General features: G+C 37.0%; 1 protein-coding gene and 1 pseudogene across 17 annotated transcripts in view; one reads left to right on the forward strand and one right to left on the reverse strand.

The window, feature by feature from the left end:
• RIMS2 (regulating synaptic membrane exocytosis 2) overlaps nt 1-24237 on the forward strand; it is a 342905-nt gene that overhangs the window by 37834 nt on the left and 280834 nt on the right. For 13 of the 17 annotated variants that reach the window (XM_036338008.1, XM_036338005.1, XM_036338006.1 and 10 more), the window contains exon 2: nt 21022-21232. In XM_036338008.1, coding sequence (XP_036193901.1) covers nt 21022-21232 — 211 coding nt within the window. Of the gene's footprint in view, nt 1-9300; nt 9334-9738; nt 9826-21021; nt 21233-24237 lie in introns of all 17 variants that reach the window. The other 4 variants (XM_036338001.1, XM_036338007.1, XM_036338012.1 and 1 more) reach the window with 1 other exon arrangement.
• LOC118670710 lies at nt 18013-18787 on the reverse strand (annotated as a pseudogene).

Consider the following 24237-nt stretch of genomic DNA (forward strand, 5'->3'; position numbering starts at 1 on the left):
TTTCTTCTTCCTCTTAAAGAATATCCTTCAACATTTCATGTAATATTGATTTAGTGGTGATGAACTCCTTTAGCTTTTTCTTGTCAATGAAGCTCTTTATCTGACCTTCAATTCTAAATGGTATCTTTGCTGGGTAGAGTAATCTTGGTTATAGGTTCCTTGCTATTCATCACTTTGAATATTTCTTGCCACTCCCTTCTGGCCTGCATAGTTTCTGTTGAGAAATCAGCTGACATTTGTATGGGCATTCCCTTTTCTTTTGCTGCTATTAAGATTCTCTCTTTATATTTAGCCCTTGGCATTTTAATTATGATGTGTCTTGTTGTGGTCCTCTTTGAGTTCCTTTTGTTTGGGACTCTCTGTGCTTTCTGGACTTGTAAGTCTATTTCTTCGGCCAGGTAGAGGAAATTTTCTGTCATTATTTCTTCAAATGGGTTTCAGTATCTTGCTCTCTCTCTTCTTCTGGCACCCCCATAATGTGAATGTTGGTACACTTGAAGTTTTCCCAGAGGCTCCTTATACTGTCTTCATATTTTTGGATTCTTTTTTCTCTTTGCTCTTCTGGTTGGGTGTTTTTTGCTTCTTCATATTTTAAATTGTTAATTTGATTCTCAGAATTCTCTACTCTACTGTTGAATCTCTGTATATTATTCTTTATTTCAGTCAGTGTATGCTTAATTTCTGATTGTTCCTTTTCCATTGTTTTGGAGGTTTCTAGAAGATTCTTGAGTAACCTTATAACTGTGGTTTTGAACTCTATATCCAGTAGTTTGCTTTCTCCCATTTCTTTCATTTGTGACATGTTTCTTTGTCTCTGCATTTTGGCTGCTTCCCTGTGTTTGTTTCTATGTATTAGGTAGAGCTTGTATGTCTCCTTGAGTTGGTAGAGTGGCCTTGTGTAGTAGGTGTCCTATAGGGCCCAGTGGCTCAGCCTCCCCAGTCACCTGAGCTGGGAGCTCTAGGTGCACCCCTTTGTGGGCTCTGAGCACAGTTTTGTTATAGTTGAGACTTGCTGTTGGGGTTCACTGGAAGGAATTGACCTCCAGGCAAATTGGCTGTGAGGACCAGCTGTGACTACAGTGGGAGAACTGGGGTGCAGGAGATACCCCTATGGAGTAGGACTTGCTTCAGTGGGGCTTTGGTGCTCACTGAGTCTTCCCCTTGAGTGTGTTGCTTCCCCTAGAGTTGTAATCTGGTATTGTCTGACACTGACCACTGGGTACACTGGCTCTTGGATCTCCAGGGAGGTGCAAAGTCAGCCATTGCCTGGGGTCAGCTAGCAGGAGCTCCAGAGAGATCTGAAGATTTCTCCTCTTTTTATCAGGTTTGGAAGTGCCCAGATGAGGCCCAGCTATGAAGCAAGGCAGGCTGGTGCTGGTCCGGGTCTTGGGCCTTTTATTGATAGGTTTGGGGCTCCCTGACCCAGCTGCAGCTTGTGGAGAGATTTTAGCCTGAGCAGGGAAAGGCCATTCATATGCAAAAGCTGCTGTCCACAGCTTGGGTGGGGTTGTAAATTGGATGAGGCAGGGTCTCAGGGAATCACCAGGGTGGAGCTAACAGAAAGCTGCCAGTCAGCCCTTGGACCGGAGAGGTCCCAGCATAGGAACAATGATCCCTGCGAGAACCTTTATCTGGGACAAAGCCGCCCCCCAGTTCATGCCCTCATGCCAGACAATCCAGTTCCTCCTCATATGTGTCTGTGTCCCCCAGAGCCTCGCCCTGGTGCTGGAGCTCAGAGGAAGCAGGACCTTGTAAGTTCAGTCTGAGCACCACCCTTTTAAGGGGAACAGCTTGGTCTCCAGCAGCCTCTCTGTCACTGAGCCTCAATCTGCAATGGTTTTAACAGCCTGTAGTTCTTACTGCTCATAGGGACTTTTTTTCCCCAGCTCTGGGACCCTGAGCTAGGGGTCTGGTGTGCGGCTGAGACCCCTTGCTCCTCTGGGCGGCCTCTGCAGAGGTGATCTTCCTCCAGATTAAAAAAGCAGCCCATGTGGGTGCCAGACCAGCCTGTATCGCCCCTCTGCACCTCCTCCCCATCTCAGTGTGCTTTCTTCTTTACTTCTCTGCTTGTAGGACTTCCATTTAGCCACCTTTCCAGTGGTTCTGGATGATGGTTGTTCTGTATTTTAGTTGTAATTCTGATGTAGTCGTGGGAGGCAGCGAGTACAGGCGTTTACCTATGCCACCATCTTCCTTTCTCTGTTTTTTGCTTTTTAAATTTTTTTTATTTTTAAGCCATTTTATCTCTCATTAAAACTGTGATCTTGGAAATATAATTTAAACCATATGAACTTTAGTTCTCAATATGTTAGATTGGGCTGTATTAGAAATAAATCCATCTTTGTACATTGTGAAGATTAAATGAATTAATGTAAGGGATAGCATTTTATAAACTTTAAGGTACTTTTTTACTTACATAAAGAATTCTGTCAACTTTTATGCTATATGACTATAGTCTTCCCATTGTTATTTAAAATTGCATTTATCAGTATCCAATATAATTGGATTCCTTTTTTTCTTGATTTGTAGGAATTCTTTGAATAGTCTAGATCAGTGGTTCTCAACCTTCCTTAATGCCATGACCCTTTAATACAGTTCCTCATGTTGTGGTGGCCCCCAACCATAAAATTATTGTCGTTGCTACTTCATAACTGTAATTTTGTTACTGTTATGAATCATAATGTAAATATCTGATATGCAGGATGTATTTTCATTGTTACAAATTAAACATAATTAAAACATAGTGATTAATCACAAAAACAATATGTAATTATATATGTGTTTTCCGATGGTCTTAGGCGACCCCTGTGAAAGGGTCGTTCGACCCCCAAAGGGGTCGCGACCCACAGGTTGAGAACCTCTGGTCTAGACATTAAACCTTTTTAATTTTGCAGAATCTTCTCCCACTGTGTTACCTATCTATCTGTTATGATAGGTGCCCTATATTGTCTTTCATTAAACAGACATTTTTAATTTTAATGTAGTCAGATGCACACTTTTTTTTAACCTCCATGTGATGTTAGAAATCTTTCTTTCTCTTTTTTCATTTTTTTAAAAATTAGTTAAGGTATTACAAATGTGTCCTCATCCCCCCCATTAACCCCCAATCTCCCCCTCCCCGCCCACACAAGAAATCTTTCTTCATTCCAAGATTTCAATAAGATGTTTTTCTTTATTTTCTTATGTTAGCTTTATCTTTCACATTTAGTACTTTGAGTTTTCTTTCTTTCTTTCTTTATTTTTACAGTGTGAAGCAGGGTTTGTCAAGCTACAACACACAGTTCATATCTGTCTCAAATCTGGCCGAATTTTTGTACAGCTTGTGAGCTACGATTGGTTTGATAATTTTAAATGGTTAAAAAAGGCAGAGAATAACAATACTTTGTGATATGAAAGTCAGTTTTCGGTATTTATAAATAAAGCTATTGGAATTCAGCCATATTTATTTGTTTATGTATTGTCTATGGCTGGTTGTTTTTGTGCTAAAATGACAGAGTTGAATAGTTGCAACAGAGACTAAATAGCCTGAAAAGTATAAAATATTTATTAGATGGCCCTTTACAGAAATAAAAATTCTGAACCCTGATGTTAAGTAAGAATATAATTTCACGTTTCTATGAGTTAGTTTCTATGATAACATCAACCAAACATCCCTTTTTTTCCCTTCCTCTGATTTGTGAAACAACCTCTTCTCTGAGTTTTTTTTGTTTGAACCACTATAGCTTTGTAAGTTTTAGTCATTTAAACTACAGGGGTTCTTAGAAGCTGATTTTTACAATTAGCCTTAACTTTGTCTATTCCAGTGATGGCGAACCTTTTGAGCTCGGCGTGTCAGCATTTTGAAAAACCCTAACGTAACTCTGGTGCCATGTCACATATAGAATTTTTTTGACATTTGCAACCATAGTAAAACAAAGACATATTTTTGATATTTATTTTATATATTTAAATGCCATTTAACAAAGAAAAATCAACCAAAAAAATGAGTGGCGTGTCCCCTCTGACATGCGTGTCGTAGGCTCGCCATCACTGGTCTGTATTGACTTGATCATTTTGCAGAATCTTCTCCCGCTGTGCTACCTGCCTATCAATCTGTTATGGTAGGTGCCCTGTATCTGTTTGTGATTATTTTAGGCTCTGAGAAAACTCCTTCTTATGCCCTTGTGCACGATGTTTCTTTAATCTGGCTGGAGGTAGAGGTCCGAATTTGGTGATCTCCTCTATCTAGTTTCTCCTTCTTTATTTTAAGATAGAAAAGCACCTCTGTTTTAATATTCGTGACTGCAACAAAGACGTGAATCAACATTTATCAAGAGCCCATTACGGGCCACTCATTGCACTATGTGTTTTTATAACATTCCAAACATACAGGAAAGTTTAGAGAGTAATACAACATATGCCATGTATTTCCATCCGTTACTTCCTTTAATCCTCACAACCACTCTATGCGGTGGAAATGAAAATAAAATGGTTACATACCTTGCAAAACAGTGAACATTGGGGCTAGCAGTACTCAAACCCTAGTCTGCTTGACCTCAAAGCCTGTACTATTCCATATACAATTAATTTGGGAGATCATGTTGTGCTTTCTTCTTCTTTTTTTTTTAAGATATATTTTATTGATTTTTTACAGAGAGGAAGAGAGAGAGGTAGAGAGTTAGAAACATCAATCAGCTGCCTCCTGCACATCCCCCACTGGGGAAGTGCCCACAACCCAGGTACATGCCCTTGACCGGAATCGAACCCGGGACCTTTCAGTCGGCAGGCGGACGCTCTATCCACTGAGCCAAACCGGTTTCGGCGATGTTGTGCTTTCTTAACCTCCAGTATGTCAAATCAAATCCCTCATCCTCACTTACTGTGAGAGTGTCTTGAAGATGGAATATGGATAGTGTCTTTCTTTATTCCTTTGACTAGTACGTTTTTTTTCTGAAAGCCTCATTATTTTGAGTTCTCTCATATGTTGTGACAGCAGGTTTCTTTGTCAACCATCCTGTTCAGAATAAATAGCCTGTGCTGTGCCAGCATGATTTATTGCTGCTACTTCCTTTCTTTATGTTTTGAGTAATTTTATCATAAGAGGATATAAAGTGTTTTAGACATGTGCAAATGCCTGCGTGACGAAAGCAGTTCACCTGGCTGCTTGGCCAGCTCCCTGTGGACAGTGCTCCATTTTGGTAGCAGAGAAGAGAAGATAGAACAAATTAGGTTTCTCAAACAAGATCCATACACCCAATGTCATCAGCATTTCTCCTCTAATGACACCCATAGAGAACTGCCAAAAGATCGTAGGATCAAAGAACATAGACATAAGGGTTATTTCTATTCTTTGAGCAACTCTGAGTTATTGTGACGAGGGCAGAAAGAACTTGTATAGCTGAATAGGGTGTTGCTTATTGTAAATCCCTTTTTTGGGACTTTGAAAATGGATTTTATATCTATATGTGAAAGATTCTTTAATCTTTAAACTGCCTGTAAGCATGGAGTGCACTGGGTGGTTCCTTCTTTTTTTTTTTTATAATATATTTTATTGATTTCTTACAGAGAGGAAGGGAGAGAGACAGAGAGTTAGAAACATCGATGAGAGAGTAACATCAATCAGCTGCCTCCTGCACACCCCCTGGGGATGTGCCTGCAACCCAGGTACATGCCCTTGACCGGAATCGAACCTGGGACCCTTCAGTCTGTAGGCCGACGCTCTATCCACTGAGCCAAACCGGTTTCGGCGGTTTCTTCTTTTTTAAATCAGATGGTATCTTAAAAATATTTTACATACTTAATTATGAGAAACTGCAATTACATTACAGAAAATTTGGAAAATACAGGAAGAATAAAATCACCCACAATCTTGCCACTCTGATAGATATACTAATAATATTTTGATGCATTTTTTAATCTTTTGCATTACAAATAACAACTTAGAGCTAATCTCCAGATATCGTAACATCTCTTCTGGTTGAAGACTATATGATTTATAGTGATGATGCCAAGGAATTTCAAAATGTGCATGCTTATGTCCTTGAATATATTTATTTAATCAGATATAGATGCCTTTCTAAGGTGGATTGATTTTGTTGCCTTGTCCATTGAACTGTTAATTTTTGGAAGCTACTATGGAAAACTAGTTTCATGATTTACTTGGTTTTCTCAGTTGTAAAAAGTAGTGACCCTCTCCTTTGTGAGCAATTTTTATATTTTTACGAAATATATTATCTCTGTAGGTCTTTAGAAATTAATAGTAGTTCAAAAAATGCCTGATGCTATGGCAATTCATATTTTTTTTGATTTCTTATATCCAGACATTAAGTATGTCATTTGTTTTATTTTTTTAAATAAACAGTTTTTACAAAGTAGATAATAATAAATTATTAAAATATTTGATCACCCTTACACTATATACAACATAGGACAAAAGTAGGCTTATAGTTGTAGGTGAAACACAGAGTTTATTCTTATATTATTATTTATTAATTACTGTATTATTTTCTTATTTATTTATTTATAAATTGAATTTCTTGGGGTGACATTGGTTCATCCAATTGTATAGGCTTCAGGTGTACAGTTATATAATCCTTCATTTGTGGATGGGTGTTTTCCTTCGCCCACATTGAAGGTTAGAGGGGCATGTGATTGGGTAGTCACCCTACTTGGCTTGTTTGATTTTGGTCAAACCCAGTTGGGTAGGCTCTGGTAAAATAGTCTCCCTTGACGACTCTGGGATTGTTAGGAGAGTAGAGAGCCCTGGAAGTATTTCAAAGAGGTCACTTCCCCTTCCACCTGCTGGATGCGGGAGGAGATTTTTATGTGCTCTTTTCTGTGAGCAACTGGTAGGGCTCTTGGAGGTAAAATTTATGGAAGTGCCCAAGACTGAGTTACCTTGGAGTTATAAAAGTTCCATCTCGTTTACAAGTCTATGGCCATCAGGCAATTACAGTTAAAAGTGTTCCTGCAGATACTGGCTTCAGGCGTGGCCTTCTGTTCCTTGGCCTGTATTCTTGGTCAGTTGTGATTCCCTGCTTGTCTGTTTCTCTAGTTTTCAGGGCAGCACTTTGCCCTGTGAACCTACATTCTTATGGCTTTAAGAATTACTGATTTTCAGTTTGTTCAGCTTTTTTTTTTTTTTCTTGTAAGGATAGGAGTAAAGATTTCCAAAGTTTTCATATATCAGACTGGAAACTGGACATCTCATACTGTTTTTGAAATGCAGAAATGTATAGAAGTTCATTGCTAATAATGTTAGTGTATTGTCAAAGAAATATATAATTACTTTTTCATATTACCAGTTCTTAAGTTATTATCTCAATATGAATTTTAACTATGGTCAGATACTTTGAGGTTTGATTTTATCTAAAATGTTGGTAAAACGGAGAATAATTTTATACTTGTGATTGTATTTAAAGACAGGATAAATGTTTATAGTTCCATATTATGATACATATTTGGGAAGCTGATACACATGTTCACATATCTTATAAATAGATATTTTATAAATCCCAGAAATAATTCCTGAATTAAAATTTTTACATCTATTAATTTTTTTCAAGTAAAGATTTGGAATGGGAAACTGATTTGTAGATTAATATCTATTTATGATAAAAACTTTTGTCATTAATTAAGAACAACATGATTCCTTTCAGAGTACCACTCAGGATTTTTTTAAAAATACATATTTCTAATTTATACATTTATTTCAATATTTGTTTTTAACATACATATTATTTGGTGAAGGGTAATCTTGAATTGTTCTCTAGTTTGATGAGCTGGTATGATAATCTTTCTTTGTCATTTGTTTTAAAATGTTAAGAAATTTTTTGTTTTATTCTCAAAGAAATACGATGATAACTTTTCTAGATAGAATCCAATGTCACTAGTTTCCTTGTTTGCTAAATATGATATTTAGTGTTAAATATAACCTTTTATACTAATTAATTATATAATTATGTACATACTAAATGATACGGCTTTAGCTTTAGGCTAAACCTGTTACACTTTTTTTAAAAAAAATATATTTTATTGATTTTTTACAGAGAGGAAGGGAGAGAGATAGAGAGTTAGAAACATCGATGAGAGAGAAACATCGATCAGCTGCCTCCCGCACATCTCCTACTGGGGATATGCCCACAACCCAGGTACATGCCCTTGACCGGAATCGAACCTGGGACCCCTCAGTCCGCAGGCCGACGCTCTATCCACTGAGCCAAACCGGTTTCAGCAACCTGTTACACTTTTTGAAGTATATGCAGATTACAGGGGATTTTTTTTGTCAATATAGAGATATATAATTTACCAGTTATATTTATTTATTTATTGGGATACTAAGGTGTATAAGGGTATACCTTTTCATTATTGCTTATAGCATTAAAAATAAGAACACACTGGAAAAGAAAATCAATATGATTTAAAGAGAATTTAATTAAGAGTATTAATATAACTTCCTAAAGAAAGTCCTAGCTATTGGTGTCCAGTATTAGTTACCAATTCTTAGTCTTTCTTTGGGAAAGTGAAAGATAATCAACTCACAATTGAGTCCTAGGTTTGCCTCTCAGGACCAGTCCTAAGCAGAGTGTGGGAAGCCACATTTCAGAGGCATCACTGCACTTGTGTCTGATCTTTCTCTACCCTTTAAACATCCAGTGCTATTTCAGTGAAGCACTGAGTTGATTATGGTTGAAATGCATTTTTAGTTTGTTATAGTTATATGAATAATTTACTTTAGCTTATGAATATTTTAAATTTAATATATGTACTTATTTTAGTAGCTATGTTTAGGTAGATTGGATACATTCCCCTCTCCTCCAGTTCCTTTAACTGACCCTTTAAGCAGTAAATACAGTCATTTGTAAGGCTTTAAAAATACATTTATAGAACCTTACGTTTTATTTAAAATTTTATGCCTTCAATTTACATTAATGAAGAAATTTTAAAAATAAAGAGGAAATCCATTTACCTTCAGTAAAGCAAATGTAACTGTGTTTAATGTGGTGCCTTAAAATAATTATTTTAAAAGCATCAATATCAATAAAATATGCAGAAAACATGAGGACTAAATCATGAAATCATTTAGAACAGCAGTGGAGTTTTAATATTAGTCCTCTATGAAGAACAAACGCTTCAACTTCTGTGTTATTTTTTTTTTTTGGTGCCAAATTAATTCAAATGGGTGATTCCAGTGTTTGGCAAAGCACTAAGCTTTTCCATGTAACAAACCTCAGTTTTCATTTTTTTTATACGACCACAAACCTGTAGATAGAAATGTCTGCCTAGTACAGTGCACTCAGTTGCGCAAACTTATCTTTTTAGGGCCAAAGAAGAGCACAAGCCCCAGCCGACACAGTAAGTAAATGTACTAAGAGTGCAGTGGGCTTGACTTCTGTACCTTTGCCATATCTGCTTCCGGCACCCTGGATGGTATTAGCTTACACTAATACTGGAGAGGCTGCAGCTGGCGTGTCTTCTGCTTCCCGACTCTCTGGCTGGTAAGACAGCTGCCTGCAGTTTCTTACTTCATCCACACACTGACTGGATGTAGTAGTTTTTCGCTGCCTGCTTGTGGTCTGGTTCAGTGTTCAAACTTTAATTTCCCTACCTTCCGACTGCCTGGGTGCTAGCTGGAGCTCCCGTGTCCATTGGCTGTAGCTTCTGTGCCTGTGTATTTTTTATTCTGATGGGTAAGAAAGCATTTGACCTACCTTGTTATTCCTTTGGTTATTCAGTCACACTATTTGCTTATTTAAACAGGTGGTTTCCCTTTAGTGGGATCACTGAACTGGTAAATAACGTGCTTCAGCCCCAGCAAAAACAACAAAATGAAAAGGAGCCCCAGACGTAAGTAAGCTGATCTGCATAGACTAAATATTATCTCTGATAGTGTCACATACTAAAGAGTCTATATTAAAATACTGCCCTTGGAATATTATCCCATAGAAATGAAAATTGTTAGGTTATGAGTTTGGTACTTTGTCCTTTCATTATCCCATAGAAATCTAAAAAGAATACAAGGCTAACTTATAGGGAAGTAAAAACAAGGAGGTAACTCACCCCCCAGCTTTAGTATAAATAATGTGAAATGTATTTATCCAACAAATATCTTTTTCTAATCATGCAATATATTTCAAAGTATGTTTTTCCCCCCAAGAGGACATTAAGAGTTATTAATTCCCAAAGGCAATCTGTGGTCAAATAGTTTCGGAAAGATTCTTTTAAAAAAGATTAAGCAGTTTTCTTTATTGTGTAACGTCTTCGTTTTTAAATGTGCTCCAAAGGCGTTAGAACATACGGTGTTTACTAACTTACTTGACTGCCGAGTCCTCTTTTCATTGAACATTTCAAATTACGTTGTACCATAATTTGGGAAAGCAACAGTTTATTCTCACATTGACCTGAAACATTAAAAAAGGTCCATTCCATTCATTTTATTTATTCTTTGAGAAGTTGTTCACATGTCTTTTTAACTTTGTACAAATCATTATTTCTGTTGTGAATGTGAGAAAGACTGCACATATTTAAATTCCAGTCTCCCCATGAAAACATCCATTTTACTCAGAAATGCTCTTACCACTCAGCCTCTGCACTTTTTAAAGTAGGAGTTATGTGTACCGAGAAGATGGTTTGGTTGTAGGAATGGGCAGATTGAAAAGGACATGAACTTGAGAAGAGAATGAGCATGCCTCCAGGAGCCCTAAGATGAAATAGAAAAACATTCACTTTTTGCATATAAATGCAAACTAGAAGATATGCGTTTTTTTGTCTAGTTATCTCCTCATCCATTTTATGTTACCTTGTATGCATTTTATTTAAAATTATGTTACTTTTTCAGTTTCAATTGAAGTAAAACTATGTTGTGAATTAAAAATATGTTGTAAAACTAACAGTTGGTATGTAGTTCTAAAATCAGAACTGTTGCTGTATATAAGCTAGTTGAAGTCCAGACCGGGTATCTAATAGGAACTCAAAATAAATATTTCCTTACAACTGATTTACATGTTTTATCTTTTTATGATATAATAATAACGGAGACTTATTTGTAAAATATAGAATGCTTCTCTTTCAAGTGGCAACTCAGAGACCTAAGCTGCTTCCCATCTTGTTCGTAAGCCAGCTGAAACACATAACCCCCAGGGTTGCTGCATCAGAGGAAGAGAGAGAATGGAGTACTCACACTTATTAGTTGTATAAAGCAGGAAGTGACATAAGCCACTTTTGGTCACAGATCATTGCCCAGAACTTGTCATGAGGCTCTTAAATAACTGCAAGGACATCTAAAAAGTCTTTCCATGTGCTCATGAAGAGTGGCGACTGCATGTAACGAGCACTGGTAACATCTATTACAGTTATTTTACACTTGGTTCTCATTTATTGCAATGAGATGGAAATTTCAGGATGCCAAAAGATGAAGATTTGCCAAAAGAATGCTGCTAGAGCAAGGGTAACTCCAATATCAGCCCTGACTCCTGGTACTGACGTTTCTACTGAAACTGTTGTAATGACTTGGCATCAAAGTCTAATTTTATAAGACGGAAGATTAGGTTTAATAATATGAAGAACATTTGAATACATAAGTGTCTTTCAGAAGGAAGGAAATTTGTTGGATTTTTTTCAGGGATCACGTGTTAAATTTTGTCGGGGATTACAGGGAGGCTTACATTCTCTTAGGTAACAGTGAAAGACTAATAGATTAAAAATGTGATAGCAATGAAAATGTATTTAGGGCATACTGAGAAACCATTAGTGATCATTAGATGTGTCAGAGGCCAGGAAAAAAAGAGGAACCGTAAACAATAATTTTTAAAAGGAGAAGCAGAGCTATCAGAAAGCATTCTTCTGTTCTTAGGTGGAAGCTGTCTCCTTTGGGTTGTCATCTGCTTGACACAAGGGTCATTGGTTAGCTGTTTCTCTCCAAAGAGCATTAGCTTTCGCGGATTCTGAGGACACTCCTATTTACACTCTCCTGATGAAGCGGATTTCCAACAGTCTAGGCAAAATTGTTTGTGTCTTTTTAGTGGTGAAACATGAATTTGAGGGTCAACATTTGGAGGCTTTCACTGACGTGCTAATTGTTATCATGGCGTTGCTGTCTTTTTCATTAAGACTCTGGGCAGTTTTTTTCTCCCATCTTTTCCAGAAGACTAAATATTTAGGTTTTTGGTCATAGCTTTGGAAAGACTGCTTGTACCGGTTGGTGATAAGATTGGGTGTTACATGGATTTCTTTCTGTACTTAATCATGTTAACTTGTAATAGAGTTGAGTCTAGGATCAGAGGTAAAAATTTTAAATGCATGGGAAGCCTATTATCACATTGTTTGCGGGTAGTTTTTATCGTGCGCTAACAGGTGGCGCAGGCCATTTTTGCTAATTTTTTGCGCAAATGGCAACGTTCAGTAAAATTATGATAACTTTAGTTTATGTATTTATACGTTACCCGCATTCTACCGCTAGTCTATAAAAAACGTATTAATATGTGTCCCGCGCTCTACTACACTGGTAGAACGTATAAATACATAAAACGTGTAAACACGTTTCCCGCATACAATGTGTTATTAATTCACTAGAGGCCTGGTGCATGACATTCGTGCATGGGGCGGGGGGAGGGGGGTCTCTCAGCCTGGCCTGCACCCTTTAGCAGTCTGGGAGCCCTCAGGGGATGTCTGACTGTGGCTTAGGCCCACTCCTAAGTTGCAGTCAGACATCCTTAGTGCTGTCATGGAGGCAGGAGAGGCTCCTGCCACTGCTGCTGCACTCGCCAGCATCAGCCCAGCCCCCCAGCTTGTGGCTGAGCGGCGGGGGAGGGGGACACTGACCACCTCGGGGGCAGCTCCTGTGCTGAGCGTCTGCCCCCTGATGGTCAGTGTGCGTCATAGCAACTGATCATTCTGCATATTACCCTTTTATTATATAGGATAAGGGAGAGTTGATGGATCTCCAAAGGGTTGATTTTGTTGTTTTGAAGGCTAATGGCATGGAAACTGAAGGGTCTTTGAGACTGTTGTTAATTTAATTTTACTTAAAAAGTTCTACTTTTTCTTTTTCTGAAGATTGAGAATGATATGGACAAAAATGTTTTATTATAAGCTATGTGTTTCTTGTTGGTGCTTGCTGATCCAGTCAGTTGATAATGCAGTTATGAAACAAGTTATAAAACCGAAGTACTATATATTCTGGAATATACATAGCTCTTTATTTTTCTGAAATCATCCCTCTAATGAAATGACATTGCTTTCTTTTTAGTGTTTATAAAATCTATCTTATTATGAGAAACCCTCAATTTCTTTAGTTTGATTTACAAAGTACTGCTTGGAGAAGAAAAAAGACCTCAAACAATCATACCTACACCTATAGAGATTACACTTGTCCGCCTTATCCAAGTTTTTGCTTTCTGGTCTGAAAATATTAAGTGGAAAATTCTAGAAATAAACAAGTCATAAATTTTAAATTGTGTACCATTTTGAGTAGTGTGATGAAATCTCATGCTCTTCACTCTGTCCTGCCCAGGATGCGAATCATCTCTTTGCCCAGTGTATCCACGCTGTGTATGTTACCCACCCATTGAATCACTGTAGTAACCATCGCAGTTATCAGAAGAACAGTGCCGGTGTTCAAGTAACCCTTATTTACTTAACAAAGTTCAAGAGTACTGATGCTGGCCCAGCAAGTGTGGCTCAGTGGTTGAGCATAGACCCATGAACCAAGAGGAACCTGGTTCGATTTCTGGTCAGGGCACATACATAGGTTGCTGGCTGGATCCCCAATAGGGGATGTGCAGGAGGCAGGTGATCCATGATGTTTTTCTCTCATCGATGTTTCTGTCTATCCCTCTCCCTTTCTCTCTAAAAATCAATTAAAAAAAGCATATTAAAAAAAAAGTGTATGTTGGGAATTTGGATAGCTAAAGAGAAGCCAAAAAATGCTTCTTTAAAATGTGGAAGTTCTAGATTAAAAAAAAAAAAATCATATGCTGAGGCTGCTAAGATCTACAGTAAGAACAAATCTGTTAAATTGTGAAGAAGGAAAAAGAAATTTGTGTTAGTTTTGCTGTTGCACTTCAAACTGAAAAAGTTATGGCTACAATATGTGATATTTACTAGTTAAGATGGAAAACTCATCAAATTTGTGGGTGGAAGACACGAACAGAAAATATGTTCCCATGCCCAGCTGGCATGGCTCAGTGGTTGAGCGTCAACCGATGAACCAGGAGGTCATGGTCCAACTCCAGTTAGGGGACATGCCTGGGTGGCAGGCTCGATTCCCAGTAAAGCGGGGGGGAGGAGGGGAAGTGGCGTGCAGGAGGTAGCCGATCAATGATTCTCTTTCATCACTGATGTTTCTAACTTTCTCTACCTCTCCCTCTCCCTTCCTCTCTGAAATCAATAAAAACATATTAAAAAGAAAATATGTTCCTGTGTTGTGTCAGAAAGCATTGAGCCTATGGGAAGATTTTAGTGAGGGGTCCCCCGAATGAGTGACACCAAGCCATTTACTGTAAGTAAGGGGTGGGTACACAGATTCAGGAATAGGTTTTGACTAAAAAAATATAACAATTATTGGAGAAGAGAGAGAGAGAGGGAGAGAGAGAGAGAGGCCATTCACATAACTTTTATTATGGTGTGTTATGATGGTTTTATTATTAGCTATTGTTTTTAACCTCTCACTGTGTCTGGTTTATAAATTAAACTTTATCATAGATATGTATCGGCAAAAACTTGGTATATGTAGGGTTTGGTATTACCTGTGGTTTTAGACCTCCACTGGGAATGTATATCCTGTACTGTACCTGATGGAATTTGTGAAAAGGGAGATAAAGAAATTTAGCATCAGTTTAGAAATTCTCAATGGCTGGTGCTGGAAGTTGTAGTAAACAAACCTTTAAAGATTATTTTACAAAAGTAGTAATGTATATTACTAGTTCATGGAGATAATGAAAGCACATACTTATCAGATAAATGAGAAAATAACAGCAACAAAAACCTATGTGGCTGGGTATAAAATTGCTGGGACAACAGGATTACCACGAATTAACAGATTGAAAGTTTAGTTTTCTCAAAGAACTCAAAAGTGAAGAAAATTTATTTTGGAAAACATTGAGTTCAATGAGTTGCTTTAGTGATTATGGAGACATTGATGTAGAAATAAGAAAGGGGAAAAGGCCATTTTTCCAAATTATTGTGTGTTTTTAAAATTTTTTTTCTGTTTTTTTCTTCATTTTGGTGTATGTCTTTTAAACATTCATTTGTAATAAAAGTTTTAAATTAAGTATGAGTATATCTTTGACTCCTTTATTTATATCAAGGATTGATTTGCAGAATATGGCCTGTGGTTCCAATCCTGCCTGCTGCCTGTTTCTATAAATAAAGGTTTATTGGAACACAGCCAAGCTCATTTGTTTGCATGTGTTCTATGACTGCACTCGCATCCCACCAGTAGATTTGACTAGTTGTGACAGAAACCCTGTGTCCACAAGGCCGAAAATATCTATTTCTGGACCTTTACAGAAAACGTTAGCTGACCCCTGATTTACATCACTGGAAGGTTATATATTCAAGTTTACATACTTAAGATCTTTTAGACTAGTGGATATCAACCTTCCTAATGCCACGACCCTTTAATACAGTTCCTCATGTTGTGGTGGCCCCCAACCATAAAATTACTTTCGTTGCTACTTCATAACTGTAATTTTGCTACTGTTATGAATTGTAATGTAAACATCTGATATGCAGGATGTATTTTCATTGTTACGAATTGAACATAATTAAAGCAGAGTGATTAATCACCTAAACAATATGTAATTATATATGTGTTTTCTGATGGTCTTAGGCGACCCCTGTGAAAGGGTCGTTTGATCCCCAAATGGGTCGTGACCCACAGGTTGAGAACCGCTGTTTTAGACCTTTCATTGCATTTGGAGTTTGGTTCTGACAGTGTTGGTCTGGAGTAGGAACAAACACAAAAACAATGAAATGGAATACAGGGTCCATAAGTAGACCCAGGCACATGTGGAAATTTAGGATGTGACAGATTGCCATCATAAATCAGAAGAAGAAAGGATAGAGTATTTAATGGTCCTGGGAAAATGGAATCCCTATATAAAGGAGATTGAAATTCTTACATCATATCACATACAAAAATAAACATCAGATCAATTAAAAGCCTAAATGTGAGAGAGAATATTATAAAGCAAGTAGGAGAAACTGTAGAATTCTTTTTTGACCGACTTAAAGGTATGTAAGGATTCCTTTTAGAGCCAGCTACTGAAATCACAAACCATGAAGGGAGAAATTGATGTATTTGACTACATAAAAATTAAAGATTTAATTTTGTTAATTTTTTTTAACAAAGGACACAATGTTCAAAATTAACAGCTGATTGTCAGACCAGGATATTTGTGCCCAAGTGGCATGGCTTAATGGTTGAGTGTCGACCTATGAACCAGGAAGTCATGGTTCATTTCCCAGTGAGGGCAAGGGGCATGCAGGAGGCAGCAGGTCAATGATTCTCTCTCATCATTGATGTTTCTCTCTCTCTTTCGCTCCCTCTGCCTTCCTTCTCTGAAATCAATAAAAAATAAAATTATTGCCCATGGGCCAAATCTGGCCTACTGTTTGTTTGTGTTTTTTTGTTTGTTTTTAAATAACTGGCGAGTTAAAAATGGTTTTTACATTTTAAAATAGTTGAAAAAATTTATTGATAATATTCTGTGACTATAAAGTGACATGAAATTCAAATTTGTGTTTATAAATAATGTTTCATTGCGACACAACCATGTTCATTCATTTACATTTTACAAATGGTTGCTTTCTGGCTCATACTTTTTACAGCCCATTAAAGAAGTATTTATTTACCCAAGGACACAATTTTCCTCAATATTGTCTTCTAGAAATTTTATAGTTTCAGTCATTACATTCATTTCTGTAGTCCATTGATTATAGTTCTGTAATATATTGAGTTAGTTTTAATATAAGATGTGAGGTAGGAATTGAAGTTCACTTTTTCACACATGAATTTCTAATTACTTTTTTATACATGAATTTCCCATTGCTTACAAGACTTTCTTTTTTTTCTCTAATTAATTACCTTGGAACTTTTTTAAAAAAAATCAATGACCATTTAAATATTGGACTATTTTTGGACTCTATTATTTTTCATTGGGATATGTGTTTCTCCTTTGCTAATGCCATATTGATTTGATTACTTGTGTAGCTTTTACAGTAAGTCTTGAAATCAGTTATTGTTTTAGCCTTCTTTTTCAAAATATTTTGCCTATTCTAGGAATTATACTTTTCCATATAAATTTTAGAATTAGCTTGTCAATTTCTTCGAAAAATTATGCTGAGATTTTGTGATGTCATTGAATCAATAGATTGATTTGTAGAGAATCAATATCTTTTTTTCTTTTTTTGTTTTGTTAATTCTCAGCCGAGGTAGATATATATAACTGTATATGTTTTGCAAAATTCACTGATGTGTATTATCTGAAAGGGGTGAATTTTACCATGCATAAATTATACCTAAGAGAAAAACTGACTTTAAAGAAATTAGTTTCACAGTGCTAACCTTAAGTCAGTAGGTATTAAAAGTAGAGCTCTGTGAATGAGCCCTTATCATCTACTTAATCACAAAGCATACTTTCTTTTTCACATAAACCAATAAATTCAAATAGCCATGTCATTGATCTTTAGAGAGTTGAAGGGAAGGGGAGAGACAGAGAGAAACATTGATGTGAGAAAGACATCAATTGATTGTCTCCCACAGGCACCCCGACCCGTATTGAGCCTGCAACCTAGGTATGTGCCCTTGCCCAGAATCGAACCTGGGACCCTTCAGTCCTTGGACCGACACTCTAATCACTGAGCAAAACCAGCTAGGGCCATTTTAATATTCTTTACAATAGAATAAATTGTTCTCTCAATGACTGTAGACATGTAAGCTGTGTGATAGTACGCAGAGACATCACCGTACAGGAGTTCTGATTGGTGCATAGTCTTCAATAATTACAAGGAGTTACTTGAATGAAGCTGTTGTCAAAGCAGTAAGACTGCATTTATGCATCCAGCATTTTCAGGATTGTTGGTAACCTGGGCATATTTTTCTCCAGTAGTCTTGCCTCTTGTTATTACAAGGCCTAACTTGCTCACGAACACCTCGTTGACAGTACCTTTGGTAACAACGCCCAAAGCTGTATAAAGTGGGGATGATGGGTTCTTCTTTACACCAAGTATTGGCTGGCAAAAGGTGGCTTTCAGTTCAGGATGTGTTACATGGTCCTTCTTGAAACGTAAGCCCATTGGCCTAATGAATCTTCCATATTTAGGTGGTTTTTGAGTAAAGCCATCTCCAACAAAGCACTTTAGTAACCATCCTCCTCCACGCCTTTTTCTTTCTCTTTCTTGTTCAAATAACTTTTAATACCTCTGTTTTTCGCTGAGCATGAACTTTGGGCAGAGGGACTTCCCATTTTCCAGCTTTCTCTCTTTGTTTTTGTTTAATCATATTGGAAAGTACTTTAGCTTAGGACTGTCCCTCCCTGTCCAGTAGATAGGCAGGTACTGCTCCTTGGGGAGTCTTTTCATCATTCTTTTGTTTGGTGTTTCTCTTTTTATGCATCTTGATAGTCCTTTTCGTTTGTATTTTCTCAGCATGGCACTGTTTATAGTAGAGCTTAGCCTTCAGACCAGTCATCTTTTTTGCCTTTGGACATTCATGAGCCTCTCGACCTTCCTTCTTTCTCTTCTCATGGTTATCCAAACAATATCCACAGCATTTATGGTGTAACTCAGTATTCTTATTTAGTGACATGTTTTAAATTTCAGCATTTCCATTTGACTCTTACAGTTTCTGCTTTAATACTCCATCTGTTTATGCATTATGTTTTTCTATATGTCTTTCACCTTAAAAATTTTAAAATTTATTGATGAGAGAGAGAGAGAGAGAGAGAGAGAGAGAGAAAGAGAAATGGATTTGTTGTTCTACTTATTTATGCATTCATTGGTTGATGCTTGTATGTACCCTGACCGGAGATTGAACCTGCAGCCTTGGCATATCAAGAGGATGCTCTAATCAGCTGAGCTACCCAGCCAGGGCCTACTTTAACAATTTTAATTATATAAATGTCTGTCTCTGGTAATTTCATCATCCTTGTCATCTCTGAATCTAATTATATTGGTTATTTTATCACTTGGCAATGGGTTTTTGAATCCTTGTTATTTCCCCCAGAGCCTCATGGGTTTGAATTGTGTTTATGCCTTTTATGTCAGACCATTCATGTTGGGGATTAAATCACCAAGCAAGCCAGGAGTTCACATAGGTTTGGATGTTGTTGTTTTAATCATTACCTTCAGTGCACCAGTCTTCAGATTCTGTTAATAGTGGATTACTGTTGCGGTGTGCTTAATTAGGATGGATGCAGGAGCACCAAGAAACCACTAGTCATCTCTTCTACACTCACATATGTGCCCCCCCCTAAAGGATTCTTTGTTAATATGTTCTGCTCCCAATATTACTCATGAGTAACCAGCGGGAGCCTGTGGCAAAGTGCTTGTGAGTGTGAACTCACCCCTAACCATTCCAGATTGTCATGTTAGCCCACACTTGGCCGTTAATAATTTGTTCAAGTTTTAACTGATTTCCTTTTGCCTGCCTACATGGTGGCTACCTCTTACTCCAGTGCCAAAGGTGAAACAGTGTGCCCTTGTTACTCTTTGGAGGGGCTTGTCACTCTTTGGAATTAAACTTATATGTTTGCCTTCTCAACTCTCTGATGGACTCAAGAAAAGTTGTGATTTTGTAGTTTAGCCTTTGGTCATTTTTTAGAATGGGAGTAACAGTATTTATAATTTTGTAAATCCTAAGCGGAACTAATTATAGTTTTAAAACATTTTCAATTTTCCTTATAAAAACAATGGAAGTGAGAGTTATATCACTATTTATTTGTTATTTTTATTGTTAAAATATATATTTTTGTTGATGTCAGTTAGGAAGGGAGAGGGAGAGAGAGATAGAAACATCAATGATGAGAGAGACTCATTGGCTAGCTACCCCTGGGCATGTGCCCTGACTGGAAATTGAACTGTGACTGCCTGGTTCATAGGTCGATGCTCAAGCACTGAGCCACACCAGGAGGGCTATCACTACTTATTTTTAACAGGAGTAAATAATAACTTTCCTAGATATATTTTTTCTTCTTCTTTCATTTTATCTTTAAAACTTGGCCTTTTATTTGCCCCGCCTTATTTTATAGGATCCTAATATTTCACAGTGTTTTTATAGCCAACTAATGTCCAGACGGTTGAACAGATTTAAACAATTAGTGAGAGCACTCATCCAGTGTATTCCCCTCTGTTTGGATTCTTCAGATCACTCCAATTCAGATCTTGTCTGAATGATTTGAATTTCATAGGTTTTGGTTTCACTGTGTAAGTCAAATAAACTGCCTTTATTTTGAAATTAAACTTTGCAAAATAATGTTGTAAATATTTTAGAGTGTCTGGTTGAAAATATATTGCAAATAGTAGGTAGAAATTTTGCAATTATAATAGAAGAAATATCTCCATAGACATATATTGAATTGGGCCTTACATTAATATGTATATCAGAAGGCAGAATTAGTTGCAACACTTACGATATGATGTGCCATATAAGATGTTATTCCATTATCAGAAAATTAAATTTTTATTCTTTTATTCTCACTCTATGGATTTTTTTAAATTTATTTTTTTATTTTTATTGATTTCAGAGAGGAAGGGAGAGGGAGAGAGAGAGAGCTAGAAACATCAGTGAGGAGAGAGAATCATTGATTGGCTGCCTCCTGCATGCCCCCTACTGGGGATCGAGCCCGCAACCTGGGCATGTGCCCTTGAGCAGAATCGAACCTGGGACCTTTCAGTCTGCAGGCCGATGCTCTGTCCACTGAGCAAAACCAGCTAGAGCTCTATGGATTTTTTTTATATGAAATTCTGTCCACCGATTGTAATGATAGTGTTTGTTTTGAGACCATCAGCAAACTAATTTTTCCTCACTTGTTTTCTTTGCAGGAAACTTCATCAGCAGTTCGAAATGTATAAGGAGCAGGTAAAGAAGATGGGAGAGGAATCACAGCAGCAGCAAGAACAGAAGGGCGATGCTCCCACCTGTGGTATCTGCCACAAAACAAAGTTTGCGGATGGATGTGGCCATAACTGTTCATATTGCCAAACCAAGTTCTGTGCTCGTTGCGGAGGTCGAGTGTCTTTACGCTCAAACAAGGTACAGAAATGAAAATCATACGTAATAATTCTCTTACAGTTAAGCTTATTGTGAGCAAGCGCAGAAGACAACTGAAATTAATATTCACATTAGCCAGTGCCTTCATTTTAGTTAAAAAAAACTTAATTTTTTTTGAGTAAAAAATATATTTGCTTCATTTTTTTAATCTCCTTTAGCTTATGATTTGGTTTAAAATCGTAGAATCCTAGACTCTCTAAGATGATTAATAGAATTTAGAGATCTAGTTCCTTTATTTTGCAGGTCCAGAAAACTCAGATCCAGGGAGACTAAAGTTCCTTTTTAAAGTCACAGAACTGACTCTAGCTTTTCCATTGACACACACGTTTATCAAGTTTGCACATATGCTCTTCCTTCTGAGAGGAAGAGGCTGCTTTTAGCTTTGAGGTTCTGTGTTTCATAATTGGAAAGCTTTTCAAGCTACGTTACCTTTTTATTTCTGTCTTAACATTAATGAAATAAACATTAGACTATGGAATTTCAAGAAGAAATGTTAAGGACGTTTTTCACACTTATACTAGATTTTTGGAGTTTATCCATCCACTTTAGAAAAACGTTAATGCTACCCAAAGAATGTTTGTTGAAATCAGCAAAAGCAGTTTTTAAAAAAATACTTGTCTCAGTAAGTTCTTTAGCATTTGCTTTTATCTCCTCACTAGTATCTTATCAATCAGTTCTTTATTTAGATGGCTTTTAAATAGGAAGCTGATATCTTTAATTACATAGATATAATAGTGGTAATTTTGGTCTCCTGTGCGATTTCATTTATCCATTTTCCCATTGCTCCCCCTTTCTCATTGTTTTGTTTTGTTTTCTCATTGTTTTATTTCTGTTAATTTTTCACTGATCTGAAAAATTATACTGATTTACTGATTATATTTCTGTTTTACCGATTTTATTTCTTTTTCTTGACTAGTTGTATGGGCTAGAAATGCCTGTACAATTCTGAATAGAAGTGGTGAGAGCAGACATCCTGCCATTTTTTTTTAAAAAAAATGTGTATCTTTAAAAAAAAAAACTTTATTGTTGAAAGTATTGCAGATGTCTTCCCCCCTGTTGACCTCCTCCACCCCACTCCAGACTCACAGACATTGAAGCATGCAACAGACGTATCCTGTCTTGTTCTTGATCTTAAGGAAAAAGCATTCATTGTCTTTCACTATTAAGAATATGTTAGCATCCTAGCTGGTTTGGCTCAGTGGATAGAGCATTGGCCTGCGGACTGAAGGATCCCAGGTTTGATTCCGGTCAAGGGCACATGCCCGGGTTTTGGGCTCGATCCCCAGTAGGGGGCTTGCAGGAGGCAGCCAATCAATGATTCTCTCTCATCATTGATGTTTCTATCTCTCTCTCCCTCTTCCTTCCTCTCTGAAGTTTTGTATTGCTATGCCTTCAAGCTTTCTAATCTTTTCTCCAGCAATGCCAAATTTTATGTTAGCATGTAGTGTATTTTTCATCTTAGACATTTTAGTTTTTATATCTAGAATTTCAGTGGGGGCTTTTTTATATCTTTCATTATCAACTTAACTTTTTGAAATATAGAATATACTCTCATAATTCTGTTGATGTTCTCCCTTGCTAATTCTAGCATCTCTGTCAGTTTTGCGTTGGTTTTGATTATTTTCATTACATTATGCATTTTCCTGACTCTCTGCATGCTTGATATCTTATGTTGGATGCCAGGCATTGTAAATTTTACTTTGCTGGGTGCTGGATGTTTCTGTGTTACTATAACTCTTCTTTAACTTTGTCTGGGATGCAGTTATGTGGAAACATTTGACACCTTTTGTATTTCTTTTATGATTTGTTAGATGGATATGGAGCAGTTCTCAGTGTAGCACTAATTATTCTCTTCTACTAAGGTAAGGCTTTCATGAGTACTTTAACAAATGCCCCATGAATTATGAGTTTTTCCAGTCTTGCTAGTGGGATCATCCACTGTTCTCTTTAACCCTTTTCGATGATTCCACCCCATTCCCACTGCTAGGTGTTTTCTCACATGCGTGCTCACCGGTCATTACTCAGCTGACTTCTTGAAGGGACCCTCTGTAGATATCTCAAGTGAGTTCTCTCTCAGTGTAGCTTTCTTTTCTCTGGTAACTTGCCCTGTGACATCTCGCTGTATTGCCTTCCTCAGACTCTCAGTTTTAATCCATTCAAGTCAGGATGTCTGCTAAGCTGCCCTCAGTTCCTCTGTCCTGTTCTACCTGAAAAGTCTTTCAAAGTAGTAAGCTGGGACAGTTGTAGAGTTTATCTTGCTTATTTCCCATCTATCACTGTCTTTTGTTGGCTTATATCCAATTAGACCATTCTTTCATGTATTTTGTCTGTGTTTTTTTTTGTTTTGCTGTTGTTTGTTGTAAGCAGGTGGAGAAATCTGGTCCTTGTTACACCATTTAGGTCAGAAGCAGAAATCTCTCATGACATCTGCTTACAGTTTGCTTGAAAATATATTTCTTGATTTCTAACACAGGTCCCTTTATGCTGAGCACCGTTTTTGTCAATAAAAAGTACAGTGAAAAATTGGGATACTCCTTGAAGATTCTGTTGCAATTTAATCTACTATAAAATTCTGTATGTTGTGGATTAGTCTGAAGGAGATGGTTAATAGAAGAAGGAATGCGCCCCACTTTACTCATATTTTTTCTATGATCTGAGGAATGTGTCAAGGGAGTAAAACATAAAAAATAGTCTATAGAGTTTAGCTCAAGAAAGATAACCTGGATTTTTAAATTAGTTTTTCTTCATTTTCATTGAGGTAAGAAACCTGTCATAAGAGTGTCATAATTTACTTGGGATAGTGTCCCTTTGAGTGATAGGTATAAAGGTTGTCTATATTCTAAGTGAAAGAGTATTGAGTTCAATTTCTCTCTTCAAATTGGATCGTCATCCAGCTGCCTGATGCAATAGAAGAAGGCTTCTGCTTTCAGTAGATGCTGAATGCATCTCTTTGATTTATCATAGCCCTAAAGGATTAAGCCCAGTTA

The sequence above is a fragment of the Myotis myotis genome, unplaced genomic scaffold, assembly GCF_014108235.1.
Source record: "Myotis myotis isolate mMyoMyo1 unplaced genomic scaffold, mMyoMyo1.p scaffold_m19_p_16, whole genome shotgun sequence".
NCBI classification, from domain to species: Eukaryota; Metazoa; Chordata; class Mammalia; order Chiroptera; family Vespertilionidae; genus Myotis; species Myotis myotis.